This window comes from Schistocerca cancellata, chromosome 5 (genome assembly GCF_023864275.1).
Source record: "Schistocerca cancellata isolate TAMUIC-IGC-003103 chromosome 5, iqSchCanc2.1, whole genome shotgun sequence".
Lineage (NCBI taxonomy): Eukaryota > Metazoa > Arthropoda > Insecta > Orthoptera > Acrididae > Schistocerca > Schistocerca cancellata.
Window position 1 is genome coordinate 649,168,417 of NC_064630.1, and position 19,984 is coordinate 649,188,400.

Here is a 19,984-nt window from a genome sequence, read left to right on the forward strand (position 1 = left end):
AGATATTATAGTAGAGAGTATCACCGAAAAGTAGCATATAGCCCAGTATGTCCAATATAAGCGCACCAGACAGACTATTGCCCCACCCCTTCCACTAAAACGAGCAGACTGGTCTCTTCGATGCGCTTTAGACGGTGAGCAAATGGTACTAGGCGGTCATATGACTTCCACTGTTGACACTGACATTCAAGAGTGGACATGTCAAATGAAAGCATGTGTTCATACAATAACTTATTACGTCAAGATCGCCTAACTGCAACTAATATTCATATTGCCGTCATCATGATTTTGCCGTCTCCATTATTACCCTATCGGATAGCCGAGCGTTAACACGCCGCTCCTGGGACGGGGAGGTGCGCTGGTCCCGGATCGAATCCACGCGGTGGAATAACGACGAACGAAGGTCGGTGTGCCGGCCAACCTGGATGTGGTTCTTAGGCGGTTTCTCACATCCCAATGGGTGAATACCGGACTGTTACCCATGTCCCGCCTCAAATTCACGGTTCGCAAACATTTAGAAAACTTTCGACCACTTTCACGTGAATGATACTGCACTCCGACAATCTGGATACACGTATTACGTCCCTGAGGGGTTACAGTTAGCGACAGGTAGGACACTGGCCTGCTCTTTAAATTAAACCTGCCAAATCCGTTAACAACGATGCCGACCCTGCGGCGATGCGGAACAAAGGCGCAAGGAAGAGAAGAAAAAGATTGTTCTATAACATTTCGGGAGAACTACCGGAACTCTGTATTTTGCTGGTACGATATTTCGGCGCAGCATCTTCTGGCCGTCTTGGATACTGACGAGCAATACAATAAAGATTGTTTAAAGATCCCGCCAGCACATGCGTAGTGTCCTTGTTGGCTGTGCGCATGCGTTGCTTGAGCGCATGCGCCTCTGCTGTTAAGTCCGTGAGCTGCTCTGCGCGCCCTACATCTCACAGTTCGCCTTGTACGACAAATCACTCAATCTTAATCTCACAGCAAATATCTGGCGCCATTTGGGACAACGAGTGAAACACAGCAGTCATCATATCCAAAATTTGATAGCTAGCTGTATGGGATCTAAGAGCCAGTGAGCAACTTGGCTCGACACAGCATGCCTGAAGATACTTTCGGACTCTCTTGTACACTGAGGGCCTCTAAGAGGGGGAGGTCCTATGTGATGACGTTTTAGAAGAGGAAACAAGTGTCGATAGGGAACGGGTAGGAGATCCAGTATCAGAGTCAGAGTTTAAAAGAGATTTAGGAGATTTAAAATCAAATACGGCAGGAGGGATAGATAACATTCCAGCAGAATTTCTAAAATCACTGGAGGAAGTGGCAGCAAAACAATTATTCACGTCGGTGTTTAGAATGTATGAGACTGGCGATATAACATCATCCACGCAATTTCCAAGATTGCAAGAGCCGACAAATACGAGAATTACCGCACAGTCTGCTTAACATTCCATGTATCCAAGTTTCACAAAAGAATAATATACAGAAGAATGGAAGAAAAAACTGAAGATCATTTACATGGCGACCAATTTGGCTTTAGGGCAGGTAAAGGCACCAGAGAGGCAATTCTGACGTTGCGGTTTGTGATGGAAGTAGGACTGAAGAAAAGTCAAGACGAGTGCAGAAGATTTGTCGAATTGGAAAAAGCGTTCGACCACGTAAAATGGGTCAAGATGTTCGAAATTACGTGACAAATAGCTATAGGGAAAGGCAGGAAATATAAAATATGCACGAGAACAAAGAGGGACCAATGAGAGTGGAAGACCAAAAACCAAGTGCTTCGATTAAAAAGGGTGTGAGAGAGGGATGTAGCCTTTCGCTCCTATTGTTCAATCAATACGTAGAAGAAGAAATGACGGAAATCAAAGAAAGGTTCAAGAGTGGGTTTGAAAGTGAAGTTCAAAGGATAGCAATTTTAAGATTCGCTGTTGACGTTACTATCCTCAGTGAAAGTGAAGATGAGTTACAGGATCTGCTGAATGGAATGATCAGTCTAATGAGTACGGAATATGGATTGAAAGTAAATCGAATAAAGACGAGAGTAATGAAAAGTAGCAGAAATGAGAAAAGCGATTTGTGATCACGAAGAAAATGAAGTTAAGAAATTATGTTACCTAGATAGCAAAATAACCCATGACGGACGGAGCAAGGCGGGCGCAAGAAGAGATTAGCACTGACGAAAAGTGCATTCCTGGCCAAGAGAAGCCTACTAATGTCAAACATAGGTCTTAATTTGAGGAATACATTTCTGGGAATGTGCGTTTGGAGTACAGCATTGTATGGTAGTGATACATGGACTGTGGGAAAACCGGAAATGAAGAGAGTCGAAGCATTTGAGATGTGGTGTTACAGAAGAGTGTTGAAAATTAGGTGGACTGATAAAGTAAGGAATGAGGAGGTTCTTCTCAGGATCGGCGGGGAAACGAATATGTGGAAAAACACTGACAAGAAGAAGGGACAGGATGGTAGGACATTTGTTAAGGCATGACAGAGTAACTTCTTTGGTACTAGAGGGAGTCGTGACGGATAAAAATCGTAGAGGAAGACAGAGATTGGAATACATGAAGCAAAAAATTGAGGATGTGGGTTGTAATTGCTGCTCCGAGATGAAGAAGTTGGCACGGGACAGCAGTTCGTGGCGGGTAGCATCAAACCAGTCACAAGACTGACGACTCGGAAAGAAAAATGTGAAAAAAGATGTGAGATTGTTGTTAAATACTTTCAGTCAAAGGAAATGGCTGCCAATATGTTAACTAAACCATCTGCTCGAGAGCAACACATGTATCGTGCTCATAAGATGAAGTTGTCGTTAGCTTAAGTAGTAGTGTTGTTTTGTTGGTAATCTGACTCCGTGTTTCTTCTTTCTCCTTGGTTTCTACGAAATGTGGACTATCTTCGAGAAGTAGTTCCTGTTTATGTGTGTACCATATAAGACATTGTCTGTGAATACAAATATTAAGAACAATGTAGTCATTATTTATGTTCGTTATCACCCACCTCGTTCGGCTAACAGAAAGGGCAGTGCAAGATGCTTTCAATGAAAGGCAGCGAAACGTTTCTGAGAATGTACGTTTGGAACGCAGCATTTTATGGCAGTGAAACATGGACTGTGGGAAAATCAGAACAGAAGAGAAGAAAAGAGAAGCATTTGCAATGTGATGTTGAAAATTAGGTGGACTGATAGGGTAAGGAATGAGGAGGTTCTCAGAAGAATCGGTGAGGAAAGGAATATATGGAAAAAGGCAGTGCTTTCTTTCTAAAAAAAAAAGTTTGAGGGTACTCCGACATGGGATATAATGCATCGAAAATTATTTATAACCGAAGCATGGGATACCACTCGTCTGCTTTTAGCCACGACGTCATCAACATGTCGAACTAAAAAAAAAAAAAGTATCGGACTCTTCAGTTGACATGTGATCAAATGAAGCTGGCGATACCGAGGAACACCCAAACATACAAGAGAATGTGGTATCGAACACTTGCAACGAAAGACAGGACACACTGTAAAACTTCGCACCAACCGACAAGAACGGAACAACAAACGCAAACGAATAAAGAACAACAAAACAAAGATGGCGATGAATCGCGAAGGTTCATGGTAGCGGGACCGTAGAGACATCTACCGGTAGCTCGGCGTTTGAGTGTACACATATCCGTTTAGCACTATCCACTATTAGCGGGCGAGGGCACTACATGCTTGTCGAACTGGCTGACAGCGATTCAGTGGTCGAGAACGGTTGCCGCAGCTTCGAAATGCTTGAAACAGTCAATGACATCGCTTTTCCCACCAAAAACTGCACTGGTATCGTTCGTATTGCAATTACCAACACGAAAAAATGAAATAAATATCTACATCCGTGAAATAAATCTTTGGCACTTTTCCAAGTTCTCAACATCGTAAAAAAATTACTTTGTCGACGAAAAAGTTTAGGGCTACGCATCCCCCAGCGTTCCCCCAGAAAAACAGCACTGGAAAACAGTGAGTAGACGAAGGGCCAGGATCATAGAACACGTGTTCGTGGCGGCCCACACCAAATCAGTGGAAAGACTGATGACCTACAGAAAAAAAGAGGAAAGGTCGTTGTGACGTACCCCACTAGGCAGTGGCCGGCGGTGAGCACGTATCTGTCGTTGATGAGGGAGCCGCCGCAGTTCATGAAGCCGTTGTACAGGATGGCCACCATCCAGGGGAAGATGTGCGGTGGCGCCTGATAGCCGCCGACGATGCGCGTGTCGATCACGTCCGACCCCGTGATGCCACACTCTGGCGCAAATACAAACCATTTGCAGCTAAAGTTTCACAAATAAAATGTAAAATTCTGATATTTATACAACATAAAAAACTGGTTTAGTAAGATAAACACGTGTGATAACAGCGAGGAAACAATGTCGTGTTGCGAGATGTACACTACTTGCCATTAACATTGCTACACCAAGAAGAAATGCAGATGATAAACGGGTATCCATTGGAAAATATATTATACTACAACTGACATGTGATTACATTTTCACGCAATTTGGGTGCATAGATCCTGAGAAATCAGTACCCAGAACAACCACCTCTGGCGGTAATAACGGCCTTGATACGCCTGGGCATTGTGTCAAACAGAGCTTGGATGGCGTGTACAGGTACAGCTCCCATGCAGTTTCAACACGATACCACAGTTCATCAAGAGTAGTGACTGGCGTATTGTGACGAGCCAGTTGCTCGGCCACCATTGACCAGGCGTTTTCAGTTGGTGAGAGATCTGGAGAATGTGCTGGCCATGGCAGCAGTCGAACATTTTATCTATCCAGAAAGGCCCGTACAGGACCTGCAACGTGCGGTCGTGCGTTATCCTGCTGAAATGTTGGGTTTTGAAGGGGTCGAATGAAGGGTAGAGCAACGGGTCGTAACACTTCTGAAATGTTACGTCCACTGTTCAAAGTGCCGTCAATGCGCACAAGAGGTGGCCGAAACGTGTACCCAATGGCACCCCATACCATCACGCCGGGTGATACGCCAGTATGGCGATGACGAATACATGCTTCCAATGTGCGTTCACCGCGATGTCACCAAACACGGATGTGACCATCATGATGATGTAAACAGAACCTGGATTCACCCGAAAAAATGACGTTTTGCCATTCGTGCACCCAGGTTCGTCGTTGAGTACACCATCGCAGGCGCTCCTGTCTGTGATGCAGCGTCAAGGGTAACCGCAGCCACGGTCTCCGGGCTGATAGTCCATGCTGCTGCAAACGTCGTCGAACTGTTCGTGCAGATGGTTGTTGTCTTGCAAACGTCCCCATCTGTTGACTCAGGGATCGAGACGTGGCTGCACGATCCGTTACAGCCATGCGAATAAGGTGCCTGTCATCTCGACTGCTAGTGATATGAGGCCGTTGGGATCCAGCACGGCGTTCCGTATTACCCTCCTGAGCTCACCGATTCCATATTCTGCTAACAGTCATTGGATCTCGACCAACGCGAGCAGCAATGTCGCGATACGATAAACCGCAATCGCGATAGGCTACAATCCGACCTTTATCAAAGTCGGAAACGTGATGGTACGCATTTCTACTCCTTACACGAGGCATCACAACAACGTTTCACCAGGCAACGCCGGTTTACTGCTGTTTGTGTATGAGAAATCTGTTGGAAACTTTCCTCATGTCAGCACATTGTAGGTGTCGCCTCCGGCGCCAACCTTGTGTGAATGCTCTGAAAAGCTAATCATTTGCATATCACAGCATCTTCTTCCTGTTGGTTAAATTTCGCGTCTGTAGCACGTCATCTTCGTGGGGTAGCCAGTGGCCTTTCTTCAACGCATCAATAACCAGCCGGCCGCTGTGCCCAAGCGGTTCTAGGCGCAGTCTGCAACCACGCGGCTGCTACTGTCGCAGGTTCGAATCCTGCCTCGGGCATGGATGTGTGTGATGTCCTTAGGTTTACGTAGTTCTAAGTCTAGGGCGCTGATGACCTCAGATATCAAGTCCCATAGCGCTTAGGGCCGCTACAATAACAATATGGCGGGAGATCACTGTTGTTAATTTTACACAGGTTTACAACAGATAATTCTGCAGAGGAAAAAATTATGTTAGATGTTTTAAGGAGAAGAGAGAACGGCAATATAAGGTTTCGTAATGAAAAGGTGGAAAAATTTGGAAGTTAGTGGTAAGGGCTATCGGATCAAAGTGCTGAGGTCATCGGTCCCTAGGCTTACGCACTACTTAATTTAACTTAACCTAACTTATGCTAAGGACAACATACACACCCATGCCCGAGGTAGGACTCGAACCTCCGACGGGGGCAGCCGCGCGAACCGTGACGAGGTACCTCACACCGTACGGCTACCCCGCGTGGCAGGAAAAGGTGTTTCGGGTAATATATTTCAATAAGTTCTTTAGTTCGTACTGAAAAATTACGTTCATATTTTTTGTTAATTTTCCTGTTTATAACGATGTCATGGTTCAAATGGCTCTGAGCACTATGGGACTCTACATCTTAGGTCATAAGTCCCCTAGAACTTAGAACTATTTAAACCTAACTAACCTAAGGACATCACACACACCCATGCCCGAGGCAGGATTCGAACCTGCGTCCGTAGCAGTCCCGCGGTTCCGGACTGCAGCGCCAGAACCGCTAGACCACCGCGGCCGGCTGATGTCATATTGGGAGGAAACTACATGATAGAAGAAAAACATTTGTGGATTAAGCCTTGTCTAAGAAAAAGTGATAAAAATATTTGAATATTGATCTGTGTTATGAATGAAAGGACCAGCAGATATCGTAGCGATGTTTAGGGTGAGAACGACTTTCGCCAGTGTTTTGTGTCTTGTTTACAAAACAGAACTCTAAAAAGTTAGTCGGTGCTAGGAAGGGATGAAATATTGATGGGTGGGTGTATGTGTGTGGCGGGGGGAGGGGGTGTTAATCATGGACAAGAAACTTTTACCTCTAGATACATGTAATAAAATGGACACAGCCTTCAGTGAGAAAGTTTCATTGGCGTTACACGGGGTGTGTGCAAGAAAAGTGTCACATCTTACTACTTGAGGTAGTATTGGTCAAAACTAGAAGAAAATTCCCGTAATTGTTCGGAAACCAATAACTGTTGAGATATGGATCGTTTTAGCTGTGCTATGTAATGTGCAGCATTCGTTGGTATAGGCCGTCTTAATGTTGCAGTTAGTTTCACGTGTCTGAATGGTTATAATTTTCAGGACACTCATGGTAGCGCCGGTACCAACCATAGCGAAGCGATGGTTTTGGGATTACAGTTGTACACCTTGTCTTTTATATAGCCTCACAAAAAGGAGTCGCATGTGTTCAGATCCGGAGAATATGGCGGCCAGTCGAGGCCCATGCCAGTGGCCTCTGGGTACCTCAGAGCCAGAATGCAGTCCCCAGAGTGCTGCCCATACGCTACATCAGGAGAACAACATTAGTGATTCCGTGCAGTGTGAAAACTCAGTACTATAAAAAATGCAATGGAGACCTTCTACTCCACGAGGGAAATGACAGACATTGTATTCAGTTATGGATTATGACGAACTACGCCATTCCATCCAAAATTGTGTTCGGAAGGCTATTCCAGCGACTTGAAGACTGGACCATTCGCAGCAATGGCAACTGACGGATGGATAATTCGCGTATTTCCCACGACGGAGGTGGAGACGTAGATATTAGATATGTAGAGGACGACCCTGAAACATAGGTGCGAAGAGCTGGATTTGTTGTAGATATCACCATACTCTTGCGTGGCAGTTCGCTGCCTACTTTTATGAAGCAAAATTTACATGAGATGTCGTAGTAAAATACCAAAATACACACTTGTGGGCAATGCAAAACCTCGAGCAATCTTGTGGGTGACGCGTTAGGATCGCTTCGTTATCAGTATGGGCAGGAATTGTCGGTGATAGACTCATAGGGTCATACACTTTACCAACCACATCGACAAGTGATGTGTATCACCAATTTCTTTGTAAAGAATTACTGTCGCTGTTGGAGGACGTTACCTTTGCAGGAAAACAACGACTGTAGTTCGTACGACGGCACTCCAGACCATTTTCTACGTATCATGCGACAGTACCTTACCGCAGTGTTCCGTGGGAGATGAATTGGTCGAACACGTTCAGTAAGAAGGCTTCTCAGTTCACCGGACATGAATTCGTTTGATCTATGGCTCTGGGGACGTTTAAAGGCGTTGGTGTCTGTCCAATCCATCGACAATGTGCAGATGTCGGAAGAGCGTGTGACGAATGCAAGTGGCGTAATGACAAAAGAGCAAGGTGTATCTTAAAGAACGTGCGAGTCACCGTGAAGGAAAGAAAGGAAGCAAGATTATACAATTGCGTAGGCTTCCGCGGCCAGAGTCAGTCGACATAAATGTTTTCTGGGTATGGTGCCGCGTCATATTGTATAAAACTACTGCAGGTGAAAAGCGGCCACGGCTGCAGCGGCTGGTGCGTTCTGAATATATAGTCCCTTATATTTTTGTATTACTGACCACTGCCCATGCCATTAGGTCATAATTTTGAAAACGTAGTTCATTTTATTGGTCACTTAAGGAGGAAGGAGAGGGAACTCTGTTTTCATAGGTTACTGCGGTAGAGGGAGAGCGTAACCTATGTTGTCTGTTGGCTCTTGTGTTACGTGCCATGACTGGTGGTCACTGGCGAATGAAAAGTTGGCTCCTGTTTACCAAGTGCTGGACGTCTGCCGCGCGGCGGCAGTTACTCGCCGGTAGTGCTCGCGCCTCGTGATGACGAAGTTGTGTGGATTGACTGATGGCTGCAGCAATTGGCTAGAAACGTTGTGCGTAGCCATTGAAGCCCAGGTGTTATCTTTTGAGTATCACTTAGGAGCTACGCACAGATTGCCAAAGAACGGATGACCGAGTTCTTCTGTGCTGGGTGGTGGCACGATTGAGCATGCAGATACCTGTCTGTACGTGTAGGCTTGCGATATACTCTGTGCCCCAGTGTGCCCTCCGTTGTCCTGTATACTTCGAAGTCTAGAAACGGAATTGCACCATTCTTTGCGTGAACTGTATCTACCTGTGCATGTTGTACAAATATTCATGAAACTTGTGTAACTCCGCTTAACCATGAGGTCATATAACGAACGTGTCGTTCACGTATCTGAACCAGCAACGTGGACGAAAAGGAGCTGAACCAAGGGCTGTTGCTTCAAAGACTTCCATGAGTATGTCGGCTGCCAGCGGAGGTAGGGAAGACTCCTTTGCTACGCCGTCTGTCTGCTCGCAGTATTTTCCTTGCCGTTTGAAGTGCGTTGAAGTCAGGCACAGTTCAACCAGGTCGCGTACGTCTGGCAGGACATGCTCTTGAAGAATGCGGATAGTTTCGTTTACTGGCACGTTAGTAAATAGTGACTTCACGTCAAAGCTGACCGTCAAAGGAACCGTGACCGAAACGTTGGTTTTCTCCAGCAGTAGTTTTATACAATACGACGCGGTACATACCCAGAAAACTTTCATGTCGAAACAAGATTAGTATTTAACGTCCCATCGAGGACGACGTCATTGGAGACGCAGCACACGCTCAGATTAGTGAAGTCTAGGGAAGAAAATCGGTCGTGCCCTTTCAAAGGAACCATCCAGCATTTGCCTTAATCGAATTAGGAAAACAGTGCGAAACGTAAATGTGGATCGTCATCGTAAAGTGCTGTGCCTCATACTGTGCAACAGTGTTATATTAAGAAACTTTCCTTACTTCTTCTTCAATAAATTATAATATTGAGTTATGCTTATTTTTATCTCAGTTTTGTTTCTTGCTATTTACGTTGCGTAAATTTTAACAAGCATCCTTTCCATAACAGAAACGGAAATTTCCACCAACTCAAGGCGCTCGAAAGCAAACAAAGTAATATGTACTTGCGTAGTACGTTTGAAGATTGAACGACCACACGACTTTACGCCTATGTCGAGAGTTAAAGTCCAAATTTCTGCGTAGTGAGTCACGCAGTGAGGCATGAGTCAAGTGTTGATTGTGATGCATTCGCCGGATGAGTACGTTAAGCTCGGCGGTCCCCTCGGTGCTACTCGAGACTAGTAGTTTTTGTACAGGCACCAGCTTTCACACGTCCCACAATTTCCGTAACTTACGGGCCTGTGGTTTGTGACAGGGATCGCGGTTATGACGGAAACAAGCGGTTTTCGGGTATATCGGTTTCTTTCATCTCCAGTTTATCGTTACTGTCAAGAACGCTCAAAATAACCGGTTCCTGAAACAACCGATTTTCGGTTTTTTATGCCAGCAATAAACGTACACATTGAAGAAAGATTGAAAAATTCTAATTTTCTTCAGATTTTTATACTATACTTTTCAAGATACGTAGACTCAAAGTATCGAGCGAAATAGGTAACTTGAAAGATAGCTGAGTCGCTCCACCAACCACTGCTTTTCTCGAAAAGTTTTTTTTTGGGGGGGGGGGGTTGAATAGTACCAGTTTTCTCCTGCAGGTTCTAAATTTTAAATCTCTGCTCAGAGATCATACTATAATCGAGGAGCATATCAATATTTTTATTTGTATTGGAACTTACACTGGTTTACCCACATGGATATATGTTTTATTTTTTCTGTCTATTTTCATCCATTCATTCGCGTAAGTAGTTTACGGCAAAGATCAAAACGCGGTATGCCCGCAGCAATCAAGCCTGCGGAGCTAGCAAAAAAGAAGAAGAGCATAAACTTTCTTACGTTTGTAAAAACTCCTATCGGTTCTTTCGTTGATCTTGTACTGTCTGTCTTTTCCCCTCCGTGATAGAAAGAGGACGAGGATTACTGTTTAGTTCACAAATAATGTGAACTACATTAATTCTTATAGTACGAAGTCAACTCCATGTACTAGATCCTTGTTTCACCTGATCTTTCTGCGTTACCGATATCTGTAAGATTCGGAGAAGCAAAAAATTCAATCAGAGAAAGTTGGACGCCGTAACATTCTCACAAAGGAGAACTGGAGATAAAGAACTTCAAGGCGCGAAGAACTACCATCTAATAATCCAATGTTATATGTCACAGATTTGTCGTGCAAACGAAAAATTATAAGCCTGACTGCCCGGAGTGAGCTTCGACGGGCGTAAATTATTAGCCGAGACACGTTCCCGAGTGGACTCACTATTGTCGCGCCTCTTGTGCGCCGCCAGCAAATTTCCATCGCAATAATTATTCTTCAAATTATTAATTAACCAGTAGAACTGGTTACTGTTTCTAGGACGGGGCCAGATATATTAGACAGATGCGATAATTAAATGGTATAAAACATGTTGTGTAACCGGTGTGTACATTCTATTGTATTTGTTTGATTGGAATAACATTATAGAGAGAAGATCATGGGCCAACAACGCATGGTATGCATAAATCTGAAATGGTTAACTGGAGGATGTACCAACAACATTTAAGAAGATCCTCTAATAAGGTAGGAAAGAACTCCAACTTACAGCTCGCATAATTGCGCTTGGTAATGCCTAGATCGAAAGAAGTATCAGTACCTTAACCTATCCAGTCATAAATTTGAACCATTCTTTTAAAAGCAATAGAGATTAGGGTTGATATTATTTTGATTTTTTTGAAATGTGGATACAAATCAATAACAGCAACAATAAGCCACAGTAATTTGCGCAGAATACTGAATACATCATGTACTGATCGGGAAAATTCTCGCAACCAATTTCAAGATTAAAATTCAGTTTCATTTCACATTTGTGTTGTTGTTGTGGTCTTCAGTCCAGAGACTTGTTTGATGCAGCCCTCCATGCTATTCTATCCTGCGCAAGCTTTTTCATCTCCAAGTAACTACTGCAACTTACATCCTTCTGAATCTGCTTAGTGTATTCATCTCTTGGTCTCCCTCTATGGTTTTTACCCTCCACGCTGCCCTCCAGTACTAAATTGGTGATCTCTTGATGCCTCAGAACATGTCCTACCAACCACATTCACATTTATAACTTCAAAAAATTTACAAAATGGAACGAATTAAGAAGGTTGTGCCGACTAAGGAAAATAGTGTAGAAATACAAAATGTCACCGCAATGAGTGCGACGACAAATGATAGTCACACCGAAAATGTCGATCATATCGACGACAGCCGGGAATACTACACAAATTGAGTTTATACTGATGACAAAAAATGTCTTACGTCATGACGTACAACGCTCACGGTAGACGAGACTAATTCTCAAATCTCACCGAGAAGCATTTACTCCCATGAAGCGAGTGAAAGACGCGCTAGTGCGGAATCAGTAAATTATAGTTTCTCCATGTGACATGGACTTGTTTCAAATGTGAAGGAACAAGATACAGTAGGTACACAGGACGCCAATGCAAGGTCGACGCATTCAATGCAGGGTATGTATAAAGGCCTCACTGACCTAATGGAGAATTCGTTTCATAATTTTTCTAAGCAACACCCCGTAAAACTTGACGACAATTTCGTGATTTTAAAACTGAACAAAAGCAAACACTTGATGGTTTTAAGAATGACCTATCAGAGAGATTAGATAATGTAACCCAAAATCTACGCACTGAACTTTGTAATGATTTGACATAAAACTTGCGGATATGGGGAAGAAACTAAAGGTGGAATTATTCACTGATTTGTTTCAGGAGATAAACAACTCAGATCAAAGAAGTGTCATCTATAGACGAGGCACAAGAGGAAATGTTAGGTAAGTAAAGGTCATGGGTGACGTGCAGACATGACGCAAGAGGCTCAGTCGGAAATCTCAAAAAAATTTGGAATTATGACAGGTACTGTTAGTGAGTTGCAGTCTCTATGTAAAGATTTGCGGGAAGAAGTACAAGAGCTCTCGGTAAAGCGGAATAATTTAGATTTAGATACTACGTGCATAAAGAAAACACAAGCAAAAATCGAAAAGGAGGTGAAGAATTTAAATGACAGAAGCTCGTACGAGAGTGTAAGACCTAGAAATATTATTAATGTTGTGGAAGTCACAAGAGAGACGCCAACAGCAATCAATCAGGTGCAGTCGGGGAGGATGGACAGCGATAATACTTAACAATCATTCTTATGCTTACTCGACTCGATTGATCTAATATACGAGTATAAAAAGGGGCCATCGCAGCCACAGAATATTAACACGCAGTGTGCGTCTCCGCAAAATAGTCAACAGCAGAATGTCAACGGTGGCAATAACCAACACGGTTGGCACCCGTATGTCCGTGCAACAACAAAAATACGAGAAGTAATTATGGTAACGGGGGAAACCAAAAGTACAAGAGAACTTTAGAAGAAAATCACAAACAGAGTTACAATAGACCGGCTTATACCGAACAGATGGTCTATGACCAACAAGCTCACAACGCACCCACAGCAGGTGACAATAACCTATCCAGTAACTGGCAGGAACCGACCGCAAATAGACACCTCGGCAGTCTTCCATCAGAATAACAACTGTGTATCCAGTGAGGGGCAAGGTCAAGGAGAATTTAATTCCGGGGCAATATAGGACACGAACTGGCGAGGTCAAACCCACAACGTGCAGATAACTAAGGTTACTCACAACGAAGAGGCTAACACCCCGACAAATCAGGAAAACTCGAATAGGTCGCGATAAGGCCCCATTCGCAGACCAATAAAAGGGATGTGGGCATGCCGTTAATTCCAAATTAATTTCTCAGATATGACCAAGAACTGTGTCGGAAGACGTAAGCGATTTAGATAAGGATAAAGAGGAGTCAGTGCAAGCTGTAACATTTTTTTATCAGTCTTCTGACTGGTGTGATGCGGCCCGCCACCAATTTCTCTCCTGTGACAAACTCTTCATCTCAGAGTAGCACTTGCAACCTACTTCCTCAATTATCTGCTGGATGTAATCCAATCTCTGTCTTACTCTACAGTTTTTTCCCTCTACAGCTCTCTCTAGTACCACGAGAGTCATTCCCTGATGTCTTAACAGGTGTCCTATCATCCTGTCCCTTCTCCTTGTCAATGTTTTCCACATATTTATTTCCTCGTTCCTTACTAGCAGTCCGCCTAATTTTCAACTTTCGTCTGTAGCACCACACCTCAAGTGCTTCGATTCTCTTCTGTTCCGGTTTTCCCACAGTCCATGTTTCACTATCGTACAATGCTGTGTTCCAAACGTAAATACTCAGAAATTTCTGCCTCATATTGCGTACTGTTTGATACTAATAACCTTCTCTTGGCCAGAAATGCCCTGCTTGCCAGTGCTAGTCTGCTTTTGATGTCCTCCTTGCTCCGTCCGTCATTGGTTATTTAGCTGCCTAGGTAGCAGAATTCCTTAAGTTCATCTACTTCGTGACCATCAATCCTGATAAGTTTTTCGCTGTTCTCATTTCTGCTACTTCTCATTACTTTCGTATTTCTCCGATTTACTCTCAGTCCATATTCTGTACTCATTAGACTGTCCATTCCACTCAGTAGATCATGCAGTTCTTCTTCACTTTCACTCAGGATAGCAATATCATCAACGAATCGTATCACTGATACCCCCTCACATTGTATTTTAATTCCACTCTTGAACCTTTCTTTTATTTTCATCATTGATTCTTCGATGTAAAGATTGAACGATAAAGGGGAAAGATTACATCCCTGTTTTATACCGTTTTTAATCTGAGCTTTTCCTTCTTGGTCGTTCAGTCTTATTATTCCCTCTTTGTTCTTGTACCTATTGTGTATTACCCGTCTCTCCCTATAGCTTACCCCTATTTTTCTCAGACGTTCGAACATCTTGCACCATTTTACATTATCGAACGCTTTTCTAGGTCGTCAGATCCTATGAACGTGTCTTCATTTTTCTTTAGTCTTGCTCCCATTATCAATCGCAACGTCAGAACTACCTCTCTGGTGCCTTTACCTTTCCTAAAGCCAAACTGATGGTCCTCTAACACATCCTCAATTTTCTTTTCCATTCTTCTGTATATTATTCTTGTCAGCGACATGGATGCTTGGCCTATTAAGCTGATTTTCCGATAATTCTCGCACTTGTCAGCTCCTGTAATCTTCAGTATTGTGTGGATGATGCTTTTCCGAAAGTCAGACGGTATATTGTCAGACTTATACATTCTGCACACTAACGTGAATAACCGTTTTGGTGCCGCTTCCACTAATGACTTTAGAAATTCTGATGGAACGTTATCGATCCGTTCTACCTTGTTTGAAGTCCTCCAAAGTTCTCTTAAATTCTGATTCTGATACTGGACTCACAATCTCTTCTAAATCGTCTCCTGTTTTTTCTTCCATCACCTCAGACAAATCTTCCCCCTCATAGAGGCCTTCGATATACTCTTTCCACATATCCGCTCTCTCTTCTGCGATTTGCAGTGGAATTCCCGTTGCACTCGTAATGTTGCCACCATTGTTTTTAATTTCACCGAAGGTTGTTTTGACTTTCCTATACGTTGAGTCAGTCCTTCTGACAATCATTTCTTTTTCGACTTCTTCACATTTTTCATGCAGCCTTCCTTCTACTATCAATTTATTTAATTCCTTGGCGACTTGTGTTTCTGTATTCCTGAATTTTCCTTGACGTTTTTGTACTTCCTTCTTTCATTGATCAACTGAATTATTTGTTCTGTTATCTTAGTTTCTTCGTAGTTACCTTCTTTGAACCTCTGTTTTCTTTTCCAGCTTCTGTGATTGCTCTTTTTATAAATGTTCATTTCTCTTCAACTGTACTGCCTACTGGACTACTCCTTATTGCTGTATCTACCGCCTTAGAGAACTTCAAGCATATCTCGTCATTCCTTAGTACTTCCGTATCCCACTTTTTTGAGTATTTATTGTTCCTGATTAATCTCTTAAATTTCAGCGTACTCTTCATCACACGTACGTTGTGATCTGACACAGAATCCATTACATCGGCTCTCAGCAGCGCTCGCGCGAGGTGCCATTTTACGGGGAGCGTGCATTGTGGTGACAAAAGTCATGTGATAGCGATATGGACATATGCAGAGGGTGGTAGTATCGCGTTCACAAGGTACTAATGGGCTGTGCGTTAGCGGAGCTGTCATTCGAACTCTGGTGACCGACGGGAATTGACAGAGTCTGAACGCGGAGTGGTAGCTGGTTGGTTGGTTGGTTGGTTTGGGAAGGAGACCAGACAGCGTGGTCATCGGTCTCATCGGATTAGGGAAGGATTGGGAAGGAAGTCGGCCGTGCCCTTTCAGAGGAACCATCCCGGCATTTGCTTGGAGTGATTTAGGGAAATCACGGAAAACCTAAATCAGGATGGCCGGACGCGGGATTGAACCGTCGTCCTCCCGAATGCGAGTCCAGTATCTAACCACTGCGCCACCCCGCTCGGTTGTGGTAGCTGGAGCTAGACGCATGGGACATTCAGTTTTTGAAATCGTTAGAGAAATCAACATTAAGAGACCCACAGTGTCAAGAGAATACCAAATTTTAGGCATTACCGGTCACCTCGGACAACCCAGTGGCCGACAACTTTTGCTTAACGAGCGAGGGCAGCGGCATTGGCATAGATTTGTCAGTGCTTACGGGCAAGCAACACTGCGTGAAATAACCACAGAAATGAATGTGGGACGTACGATGAAGGTATCCGTTAGGTCAGTGCGGCAAAATGTGGCGTTAATGGGCTACGGCAGCAGATGACCAACGAGAATGCCTTTGCTAACAGCGTGACATCGCATGCAGCCTCTCTCCTCGGCTTGTGACTATATCGGTTGGACCCTAGACGACTGGAAAACCGTGCCCTGGTCAGAAGAGTCCCGATTTCAGTTGGTAAGAGTTGATGGTAGGGTTCGAGTGTGGCGCAGATCCGTCGAAGCCGTGGACCGATGTTGTCAATAAGGCACTGGTGGTGGCTTCGTAATGACGTGGGTTTTGAAGGGACTGGGTCCTCTGGTCCAACTGAACCGATCATTGACTGGAAATATTTATGTTCGGCTACCTGGAGACCATTTGTAGCCATTCACAGACTTCATGTTCCCAAACAACGGTGTCATGTCATATCCGACATTGGATATAATGCAGCGAAAATTACTTATAACTCAAGCCTGGAATACTACCCGTCTGCTTTCAGCCATGACATCTTCAACATCATCATGGTAGCGGGACCGTAGAGATATCTATCGGTAGCTCGATGTTTGAGCGTACGCATATCCGTTTAGCACTACCATCGCCCACTTTTAGCGAGCGAGGGCACTGCATGCTTGTCGAACTTGCTGCCAGCGATTCAGTTGTCGAGAACGGTTGCTGCAGCTTCGACATGCTTGAAACAGTCAATGACATCGCTTTTACCACCAAAAACTGCTCTGGTATCGTTCGTACTGCAATTAACAACACGTAAAAATGAAATAAAAAATTTACGTCAGTGAAATAAATATTTCGCACACTTCCAAGTTCTCAACATCGTAAAAAAATTACTTTGTCGACGAGAAAGTTTAGGGGTACGCAACCCCCAGCGTTACCCCAGAAAAACAGCACTGCATGTCATTGCCCTTCAATTCGCGATTGATTTGAAGAACACTCTGGACAATTCTAGCGACTGATTTGGTCATCCAGACCGGCCGATATGAATCCCATCGAACATTTATGGGACGTAATCAAGAGATCAGTTTGTGCACAAAACCCTGCACCGATAACACTTTCGCAATTATGGACGGCTAAAGAGGCAGCAGAGTTCAATATTTCTTTAGGGGACTTCTAACGACTGGTTGAGGTTATGCTGCACTTCTCCGGGCAAAAGGAGGTCCGACCCGATATTAGGAGGTGTCCTACGACTTTTGTGACGTCAGTGTAACGTGAATTGTGAAGAGTGGTTTATGTGCTCTGTAGCTTGGCATTTCGCTCAGGTTGTGCTATAGTTCAATTCTTATATCTTGGCGGCTCGCCCATGCCCGCCCAGACGCGGGGGATTGCTGCGTTGCCAGTTTGCAAACGACGCGCGCGCCAAGAGAAGCAGCGCCATAGTATAGTATAGTTCGCAAACTTACGTTTGGGGGGGGGGGGGGGGCGCGCAGTTTATGAAGTAAAGCCACCACGGCCGCATTAACCCTTACGCTGCTACAGAGACGTGCTCCCCACATTCCGTGCTGTGCGTGATTTTGTCATCGCTGTACTGCTCGCCTGTGCAGACACATGGTGTTCCGACTGATTTGACACACTTATCATTCGATTTCACAAAAAACTATTTGGCCCAAAAATTTGATTTTTACACATCTTATTGACTGATACCTTCCCCCCAAAAATGACTTAATTTTGTTTCGATGTTCAACGCAGTTATTGTACGGCATTAAATGTAGTAAACCATTGCACGAAATTCTGAAGAGTTTGCAGAGGTAAAAGTCAATAGTGTATACTTTCCGTATGGTCGATTTTTAGTTGCCACAATGTTGAGAATGAGATGTGGACAAGATACCTAAATTTCATATAAAATTTACTATATAACAATATCTCATTTAATTTAAATACCAGGTAGGTGTCGTATGCAATATTGAGAAATATTCCGTCTTTCGCGACTGTAATAAAAGTTTTATTTACACTGGGTGTGTTTGGCTTTATTTTAAAGCAATTCAGTCAATCAAAAGGAAGTAGACAAAATACATTAAACAAAACTGTGGACATACAAAAATATTAGGAGTTGAATATACTGTGTATCAGTGAAGTGCACTGAGCTATGTCAAATATAATTTTTGTTTGTGGCACACACAAAAAGCATTTATTTGCTAAAACACTGATCAGCCGACACAAACGTTGAATATTGTGTTACCGCAGCACAAAACTACGAAAGGTGACATGGTAATGGAGGAGACAAAATACTGTCTACTGAAGATTATATTGAAGAGACAAAACACTAGAAATTTCAAAAAATTACATTCAAACAAATAAATTCATAGAGTAAGACACTTCGATATTGTTTTTAAATATAGAAAATCTAATGCATTGAACAAGCTTTGAGCTCAGAACTTTTCTCTTGGCAGCCAAACACCTTAACCAGTACGCTAAGGCAGCTCGTAATTGAACAGTGCTCCTGGAGGACTTTAAAATATTACGCAAAATACCGACAAACACTATTGTTATGGTTATGAATTACTCACGTTCATCGAAGTACAATAGGAAATAAACCATTACCGCTGTTCTTTATTGCGAAAAAGCGGTTTGTGAGAATGATACAAACACCTTTCCTTGCTATCGCCTGAATTAGGAGGCTTATTGCTTATTTGGTTTAATTAATTAATAGGATATGAAGCAATTGGTATAAAGAATACTTTTTCCAAACATTCTATAAAAGAAAGTCTGCTATCAAGACATTGCTTTTATTCAATCACTTTATTTATGACTGCAAGTTTCTAAAACTGAAGACACTCGACCGTGCTCTGCACTGCAGTCGAGCTCTGGCAGCGTCGTTCTCTGTTCATTGCCTGACTGTGTTTTGTGACGTCAGGTGCGCAGAACCAACCTAAACTCGGCCGCCATCGTAAATGACGCGCACTATAGAAGTGGAGGAACAGGCAGAATCCGTTTCCCAGCAGCACCCGCGCAAAGCGCCAAGATACAGTGCGTGATTAGTGTGCTGTTACGTTTGGTGGACTTACGGCACGGTTGGCGTTGCCAGTCGCTCGGCTTCCCGGCGCCGAGGGGCGGCAGGAGCATCTTCTGGGTGCGCCTGGGTGCCGGCACCGCCGCAGCCACGCCCTCCAGACCCGCCCTCGCCAGGACGCCCGAGTGCTGCACAGTGGCAGGTGGCCGTCGCTGTTACATGCTCTGTGTTCCATTCAATATCAGGCTGGTGCATGAGTTCAAAACGTTTTTCCATAAGACTATAAACACAACAGATGCACATGACACAGACCTTAGTCATCAGTAATACGGGGCTATTCAAAAATAAGGAACAGATTTTAATCATTTATTGCTTCCAAACTACAAAACACATAAAAATTCTTCCAATCCATCTGTAGCATGAATCAGCAAACCAGTGTTTAATAGTATTAGTTGAAAGCAGTCTTCGTTGCCATTTTAGTTCTTTTA

At 43.7% G+C, this 19,984-nt stretch overlaps 1 protein-coding gene across 1 annotated transcript in view; it reads right to left on the reverse strand.

The window, feature by feature from the left end:
* LOC126188740 (trypsin-7-like) overlaps nucleotides 1-19,751 on the reverse strand; it is a 100,390-nt gene extending 80,639 nt beyond the window's left edge. Inside the window, exons 1-2 of the mRNA XM_049930348.1 lie at nucleotides 19,552-19,751; nucleotides 4,101-4,293 (exon numbers count right to left, since the gene is read on the reverse strand). Of these exons, the coding sequence (XP_049786305.1) occupies nucleotides 4,101-4,293; nucleotides 19,552-19,751 (393 nt within the window). The remainder of the gene's footprint in view (nucleotides 1-4,100; nucleotides 4,294-19,551) is intronic.
* Nucleotides 19,752-19,984: the final 233 nt, after the last annotated feature.